Source organism: Polyodon spathula, chromosome 15 (assembly GCF_017654505.1).
Source record: "Polyodon spathula isolate WHYD16114869_AA chromosome 15, ASM1765450v1, whole genome shotgun sequence".
Classification (NCBI taxonomy): Eukaryota; Metazoa; Chordata; class Actinopteri; order Acipenseriformes; family Polyodontidae; genus Polyodon; species Polyodon spathula.
Window position 1 is genome coordinate 15,937,334 of NC_054548.1, and position 8,244 is coordinate 15,945,577.

The 8,244-nt window shown below is 36.5% G+C and overlaps 1 protein-coding gene across 2 annotated transcripts; it reads left to right on the top strand.

Annotated features, from left to right (window-relative positions):
• LOC121328095 (ras-related protein Rab-9A-like) lies at window positions 1–8,244 on the top strand. Of its 2 annotated transcripts, none has more exons than XM_041272580.1 (3): window positions 1–78; window positions 6,056–6,088; window positions 6,720–8,244. In XM_041272580.1, the coding sequence occupies exon 3, from the start codon at window positions 6,749–6,751 to the stop codon at window positions 7,361–7,363; it is 615 nt and encodes a 204-aa protein (XP_041128514.1). In that variant the 5' UTR covers window positions 1–78; window positions 6,056–6,088; window positions 6,720–6,748; the 3' UTR covers window positions 7,364–8,244. The 2 variants fall into 2 exon arrangements, with proteins under 2 accessions (XP_041128514.1, XP_041128515.1); XM_041272581.1 differs by lacking the exon at window positions 1–78 and adding an exon at window positions 85–184.

Here is an 8,244-nt window from a genome sequence, read left to right on the forward strand (position 1 = left end):
TGAGAGACAGTGCTGACTGTTCGTGCCCAGCAGCGCCATGTTAGTAGAGAGCCGTATCAAGACGCAAGAACTCAGCAGGTAAAGCAGCAGTAAACATTTATAAGCAGCTTAGCACTGTTAAAACGGTACGCCAGACAGACTGATACCGGAAAGTGCTATGTACTGTATTTTTGAAACCGAACAGGTGACTGTTATTTGTTTTATATTACGATGTGTTGTATCTGTTATGGAGAGCAGGGATTTTTATTGAAGAAAAAAAGTACATGAAAGAGAGGCCTGGAATGCAAAGTATAAAAACATATATTTTTAAGGAAACTGTAGGCCTGGACCAATGTCGTCAGTTTTAACATTTATCAAATTGAAACAAATGAATTACAGCTTTCACCCTTTATGCACGTACACGGGCTGAGCATTTTGGAATTAAAACTGGCAGTTCTACACACTGACATAACTAATTTTTGTCACCTAACACTGTGTATTAAATACATCGTCATCGACCTAGTATTATTTGTACTTTGTTTTAAGGTGTGTTACTACTACAATCAGTTGACCAGGCTTGCTTTCCCACCCAGAAACTGCCCTTATCTGACGAGGTTGTCACTCGTTACTGTTTGTGCAGTAATACATCGGAGAACGCCAGTCTTCGAATGCAACATATTGGCAGCGTTAATTTATGATACAAACAGCGTAAACGTCTTCATTTAATGTTATTTTAGTAGATTTTCTAAATCTGAAAATGTTCTTGGACTTTTTGTTGTTCGTTATACTTTACTAAAGATAGTTACAGAGAAACGGATCACATTTGTGACTCAACTAGTAAAGTTCATGCCACTACCGGTTAATACATGATCCACAGCCAATGCAGTGAAAATTTCCAGTGCACTTCATTTGCGCCTACCTAGCTGTACATTACCTGCTGTGGATGCCTGTGTTGTGCCTTTTGACAAAGCATTGTGTTAATCACACAATGAGTCATTCCTCTTTTGTAGCAAAGCTTACATGTACAGTAGGATGTATGGGCGTAGATGTGGCAGGGCCAAACAAAATGTGTGTACTGCTCATCCAATGTTTTAAGGTAGGTAGGATGACTTGTAGAATATCACAGTTGTGTAGTATGGATTCATACGTGCACTGTATGCTACTGTAGAGGTGGTCAAATATATTTTACAACTGTATGTACTGTGCTGTACCCTGGACAGGACTGAATATGAGTGCATCTATAGTAACTACTGCTAGACTGCCAGTTCACTGTGTCAGGTTAATTCATTGCATTAACAGTCAATTAGAAAGTTGTATTTTAACGATATAAACAACAGCAATCTAAACTGTTTTTCATTGTTCCACTTTTTATAATCACTAAATGTAAAGTTTTCAGGAGCCTTTCCATCAGTCTCTCATGCTACCTGATTTGTTCTAAATAGTTTTTGTTTTGTTTGTTTTTTACTAATCAATTTATCTACTTTTATTACCAATTTACCATAAGTTATGTTTGTTTTTATCAATTGTTAGAAACTGCATACTGTACCTACACCGTGACCATTCATTTGATCATTCAACTTAAACTACCCATTGAGTAGTCAGAGCTGGTGACAAACCAAAACAGTTATTGGGGTCAGAAAGTTATCCAACTGGAATTGATTTGACCATGCCTTGCTGTTGGCAATCCCAGCATCACTGGTATTGTAGCAGTCTATCTGATCCAACTTGTTTAGTTTTGTTCTTGTTAAAATCTTCACCTTCGTTTTACACAACACTATGGAAGATCTGCATTATAAACAATTCTCTGGGTGCTTTTTTTCATGAACTCCTAATTGTGGCCCATGTGCTGGTGTACAGGTGGAAAGATTAGATTGTTTCACTAGACTGATTGACTGACTCTCCAAGTGTCTGCAGGAAAAATCCTATACACTTGTGTTGTTTACACACCTTTTGCGTATCACCTGCATTCTTATCTGACCAGAAAATGTATATTTAAATTAATACACAATTAACTAATTGAAATCGACTAGGCTTATTTACTGTATATAGTGTATTATTTTACAAGTTACCTCTACCCACACTGTGTATTAGATTTCAATAGTCCATTCAGCCAATTTGAGGTCCATGCCCTTTGTTGCCGACCAATCGGAATGTTTCAAAATGCATGTGTTAACTACCATATCTACAGTCCATACTACTGGATACTGTAAGTGGTAGTACCATACCTGTACATTGCTCATACACAAAGCTAGGTGTGATACTTTAAATTAACTATTTGAATTGAAAGCAAGGGACGAGACTTTATTGCGTTGCTGCCAACAGGTTGCAGGTATCCATCAATGATCTTACCATAATATTTTTCATAGGTTGAAATCTTTCAGAGGGCAATTTAAATCTCGTCTGTAAGTCATGTCTTTGTATTTATTTATTTCTCACTCTAGACTGCAAAGCAAGTGCTCCTACTTTACATTTAGCCTGTCCTGTAGCTTTGATAGTGATCCATCTTGTTAGTAAAAGGGCAGTGATTGTTTCCTTGTGAGATGTGGTACTGTATGTACAGTACCATTTTGTAAAGTATGCAACTCGAGTTGTGCTAGGCAGAGAAAAGGACAGAGTAAAGCACATCTATAGGAGCATGCATTTAAGGCTGTGGTGTCAGTTGTCACTGACCTTTCAGTACTTGATGAAGAGAGCATGTTAAAATAACGAGTATTTGCTGTAAAACATTTGAGCATGTTTGAACAATCGCAGGATCTACAAGAAATCAACTACATAAGTAATACAATAGTCTCTGCATATAAGAACACCTCTTAAGAGAACACTTTGGCTAAGGGAACAACTTTGTGGTGAAACTGAATTTTTCTGTTGTAAATGCTCTGCCTAAAGGAACAGGAACTTAACATATTTTTTTTGGCACCGATTAGTTGCTCACTGATTCAAAACTAATACAGTACTGTTTTGTAACTTGATAACTCCATTTTCATCATCATATAATTCAGATGGTTTATTAAATCTTTTCAAAACTGACTTGTCATCGCAAGAGTAATCTAGACCTGCTGCTGCATTTGTTAACGCGTGCAGCGGTGCTGTGTAATAACCATTTTTAACATGTATTCTCGTATTCATAATTGCTTTTAGAGCCACTGCTGCATTTTTACTATGTTTTTTTAATTTTTTTATTTAGTTTGTCAGTTAGTTTATTGATGTTGGTTTGTCAGTTAGCTTGTTAACATATGCTTGCCTATTGATTTTCTCTTATTCTGTTAATTTCATATGTTGATGCATGTGCGTCATGACATCAAGCATTTATTGATTCATATTGTGATTGGCCTTGGCATATTGTGTCCGGCGGTCAACTCTGTCTTCGAGAACACTTTGCTTGCACCTCAAGGGGTGTTCTCTTTGCCATAGACTACTGTATTACATGTATTTTTTGTTACATAGTCACACAGTTCTGTGTTCCACAATTGTCATTCCTGACTTGCAAATAAAGCCCCACCTTTGTATTATCAACAGCACAGCCTCCACAGTGTATTGTACCTGGAATTATTTTCACTGATCAGTGGTTGTATTTTTCCATAGGTTTGGATTTAGCTTTTATCCAGTTTTACTCAGTTTTGTACCAGACCTCCATGAACTGATAATATCCTGCAAAAAGTTTCTCTTGCAGCACAGTTTCAGTACTGCTTGTTATGTTAATTCAATCACCAGGAATTAGCATTTTTGGAGTTTTGCAAGAACATTGCTGAAATAAATAATTGTAGACATCTATTTCTTGTAACTTTTTTTCTTTTCTCATCCACAAAAGCAAAACTTTTGCTACAAAAGATTTTTCTATTTTTTGGGGGGGGGAGAAATTTCTGGACATTTTAAATTTCCATTGGGGTATGTAAACTTTTGACTACAAGTGTGTGTGTGTGTGTGTGTGTGTAGATTGATAGGTAGATAATGACTAATAGATGGCCTTCAGTGAGTTACAGGAAAATAATTCCATCTAGGGTTTCTGTGATACCATAAACTACGAGACCGTTGGGTCGAGTAGTTTATAAACTGTCAGAGAAACCTGAGATGGAATTATTTTCCTTTAACTTACTGAAGCCCATCTATTATTTTTTATAATAGATGGATATTAGTATCTGTAATAAAGACAATAAATGGGTGGCAAGGTTCAAATTGCAAGTGAATTTAATGAATAACAATAAATTAAGTCAATATTAAAGAATCTTAAATATAATTTCCTTTTTGATAATTCATGAACGCTGACATAAACTGGATAGATAATGAACTGCAACACATAGGCTATCGTTTTTTTAAAGAAAAGGTGTTTCAATGGGGGATGTTTTATTTTTCCCCCCTTAGTTGTCAGAGTCGAAGATTTTGTCTTGCTTGTTTGTTTGGTGCTCCCATTGGTGGGGGATGATTGTAAATCTTCATAGAGACAGATTTGTTAAAAGTGCCTAAAAACCACGAATTGTGGGTGTTGTCAACTGATTGAAAATGAGACATTTTGTGTTTTGAAAGTGGACTCGGGGTGCACAGGAGTCAAATATGGGTCAAAGGTCAAGTATTATCTTCTAGACGAATATGCCATTTTGACGTTACTGCTGTGGTGTTATGCCTCGTGAAAGTGGCGTTGTAAGTCGAAGCACATTTTCCTATAGGAACAATGCTATAAATTGGGGCTATAATTCATTATGTTAATGTAACATTATTCGGCAGGTTTCATTCGACTTTATGAAGCCACATTTGTTAATTCTGTAGTGATGCTAAACTTTTGACCATAGCTGTATATGGAAGCAAGTTTTCTGGGAGAAGTTAAACAATTGTAACAGTATAAAATCAGCAAGACACTATTTTCTGTAAAGGAATGCTTAAACTGTTCTGGGTAGTTTTATACTGTAAAAGTGATTGTATTATTTTTTGAAGATTTGCCTTTTTCCTTGATTTCTAAATATATCCTCAAATGGTCTATTACAATAGGCCTACTCAATATCTTGTGATTTTAATATTGTGTTCTACACTTGCAGGTAATATCTTTTTAGAAAATGTACTTGATGTGACCAGCTTTTACTAGTATCTACTGTAAGTTGAGGAAGATATGTGATAACAAATATATTCACAGCTATGGTATTAAACAGAAGCTTCTGAGAATCAGCCAAGCAAGACTGCTGTACCATCAGTGTAGTTTCCATTCAAAATTTAAAATTGAGCAGTGAAGGTATTTGTGTATTTATTAGGTGATTTTTAAAAGGTATGTACATATTCTGTAAACAAGTGACAGTACCGTATACAGTTGAGGTGCAGCTATGGTTAACTGAATAAGAAAGTTTACTGATCCAGAGCTTATAATATGATATAGTATACATTTGTTGTTGTACAGTTAAACTCTTCATGCAAAAGCTTGACTTTAACAGTTGATTATTAGTTATCAACATTGAAAATTGTCAAACTCCTTAAATTAGGTCTTTGAAAATTGTCAAAGTGATCCTTGAAAAGTCCTTGAAAATTTGTGTTAGATAAACTGTATGAACCATGAAACATCTGGTTTAGTTAATCAGAGATTGTATGTGATTTGTGCAGCTGAGGTTTTATAAATTTAATATGTGAATTGGGCATACATGTAAAAGGTTTTATAAGTAACATTTTAAAGACTGTGTTTGTTAACTAGCCTCATGTGATTTTTATCAGTTTGATCCATCTGGTAAAATGGCAAGTAATTTCCGAATTTCTTTTTGACAAAAAGTGGTCCAAAATGTCTCAGAATGCTTCCCAGAGCTTCAGGGGACCTGGATGATCCCCGCACAGATGATTGGTTTTGCCCCAGGTGTTTCAGTTAAAGTGATCATTGGCCACATTCACCCATGCATATTCAATTGTTTGTGTATCTCTGTATAGACATCCAGCACCTATTTAGGCCAGCTGATTGGGCTTTTGTGTTTCTTTTTTTTTTTTTTATAAATACATTTCTAGTGCTGATTTTGCTGGTGCTTCTGTTTTTTCCCCATCATGTAACTATAGTATTGGATGTGCTACTGTTAACAAATAGTTTTATAAAATGGTACTTCTTTCCTTTTAGATACTGAACGATGATTTTCACTGAACAATAAAGGTAAGCAAGCACACTGTAACTGAAGCTTTTTTGTTGTACTGTATGGCATTATTTGTCAGTCATTTAAATGGTGCCTTTTTTAAGAAGGTCCTTGTATTGAGATTTTAGTTGGTATGAGCACTGCAATAAATAAGTTTCTCTGAGGCTATAGTCTGCGCTTTATCAAATAATTTTATATACAGACAGCAAATATCCAAAACATGGTTCAGTTTATTCTTTACCCAGCATTGAACAAATGGTCTTCCAAGTGTGTAAAAAGCTGAAACTGATCACACTTAATTTGTATTGTCTTTATAAATAACACATCAGTTTTCAATAAAGCGCTACTATCTTTAGCAGCTTTTGAACTTGCACAATTTTCTGCACAGCACAAAATAGCTTTGCTGTAAATTCAGCCCATGTTAATAAAAAATAAGCAACACTATTGTCACCAGTTAGATGTTTAAACCACCATCCAAACAGTCAACACAAAATATACAATGGAAAGTACTCATTCGACTTTGTACTGGCTTAAGTACCATTATCACTACCCCCTTATTGATTGACGTTTTTATTAAGTCTCTAAATGTCCTTTTTCCACACATTCTTTGCCATTCTGCTTTGTTGAAACCTATTATTTTTGTTAATACAGGACGTATTGTATTCTACAACAGACCACCTATGGCAACTATGGCAGCAAAATCCTCTCTGCTCAAAGTCATCCTGTTAGGAGATGGCGGAGTTGGGAAGAGCTCCCTCATGAACAGATACGTGACCAACAAATTCGACACGCACCTGTTCCACACCATTGGCGTGGAGTTCTTAAACAAGGACTTGGAAGTAGATGGACGCTTTGTCACCATGCAGATCTGGGACACTGCCGGCCAGGAAAGGTTCAGGAGCCTGAGGACTCCTTTCTACCGTGGCTCTGACTGCTGCCTCCTCACATTCAGCGTGGATGACAGCCAGAGCTTTCAAAACATCAGTAACTGGAAAAAGGAGTTCATGTACTACGCTGATGTCAAGGAACCAGAGAGCTTCCCCTTTGTGATCCTGGGAAATAAGGTGGATGTTGCAGAGAGGCAGGTGTCTTCAGAGGAGGCCCAGATCTGGTGCAGAGAAAATGGCAACCACCCCTATTTCGAAACCAGTGCCAGGAATTCCACCAACGTCGCAATAGCCTTTGAGGAGGCGGTCCGCAGAGTTTTGGCCACAGAGGACCGGATGGACCATCTGATCCCTACAGACACTGTAAACCTCCATAGGAAGCCCAAGTCAAGCTCTTCCTGCTGTTGACTATTATTTATCACTTTAGTGTGCCGTGGAAGTTCATATGCATAGATTGCTGTAAAAAAAGGGGGTACAGAAACCCTCATACATTGTCCTCTAGCTTAACACTCCCCTTCTGACATGCACTCATCTTATCAAAAGCCATTTCATAATGCTGAACATTGGCAGCCTTATGTATCAGCCTGCAGCTATGATTTCTGAGTGAAGCAGATTAACTTAAAAATAGTTGAGTAAAAGTAAAAAATATGTTAAAGTGCCAACTACAAAAAAAATGTAAGAGTACAATTATCTTATGTAATTGTTCTCTTGCCACTTTGTAGTTTTAAATCTAAAGAGCTAGAAGTAACTGTCAATGGAGAGGACTTAAATACTAAAAGCACTACTACTAATACTACTATGTCAGAATTTTTCAGAAATGAAAGAGAAAGTTGTTTACAAATCTGACAATGGCAATAAGTTTGTTGTTTTGTAAAACTATTCACTTGAATCTTGCCTGTGTATTAATCTGAGATAGTAATAACCTGCTTTAACGGATTGTATAAAGCTCTAAGACTTCAAAACCCAATTAAACTTGTGGTGCCTGAATTGTCTGTCCTGTAAGCTATAATTATAATTTGATGATAACCAAAGGTAAATGTTTACACCTTGTCTGCTTTTTACTGGCAGCGCAGTGCAGCTATGGATTGCCTCTGTGGTTTTATGTTGTACAAATCCACACAGTTATTACTGATTCCTGTTCCTAGTCATTAAATACAATAATCCAAGGGCAGTACTTGTGCACTGAGACTTGAACAGTGGCTTAAATGAGCAAGCAACAAAGACTACATGTTTGCTTTCTTTTAACTTGCATGGCTGACATTGCTGTAAAAACACGCTTGTAAAGTTAA

Coding starts and splice junctions, on each gene's coding strand:
- LOC121328095 (XM_041272580.1), top strand. CDS start 6,749: ATGGCAACTATGGCAGCAAAATCCTCTCTGCTCAAAGTCATCCTGTTA.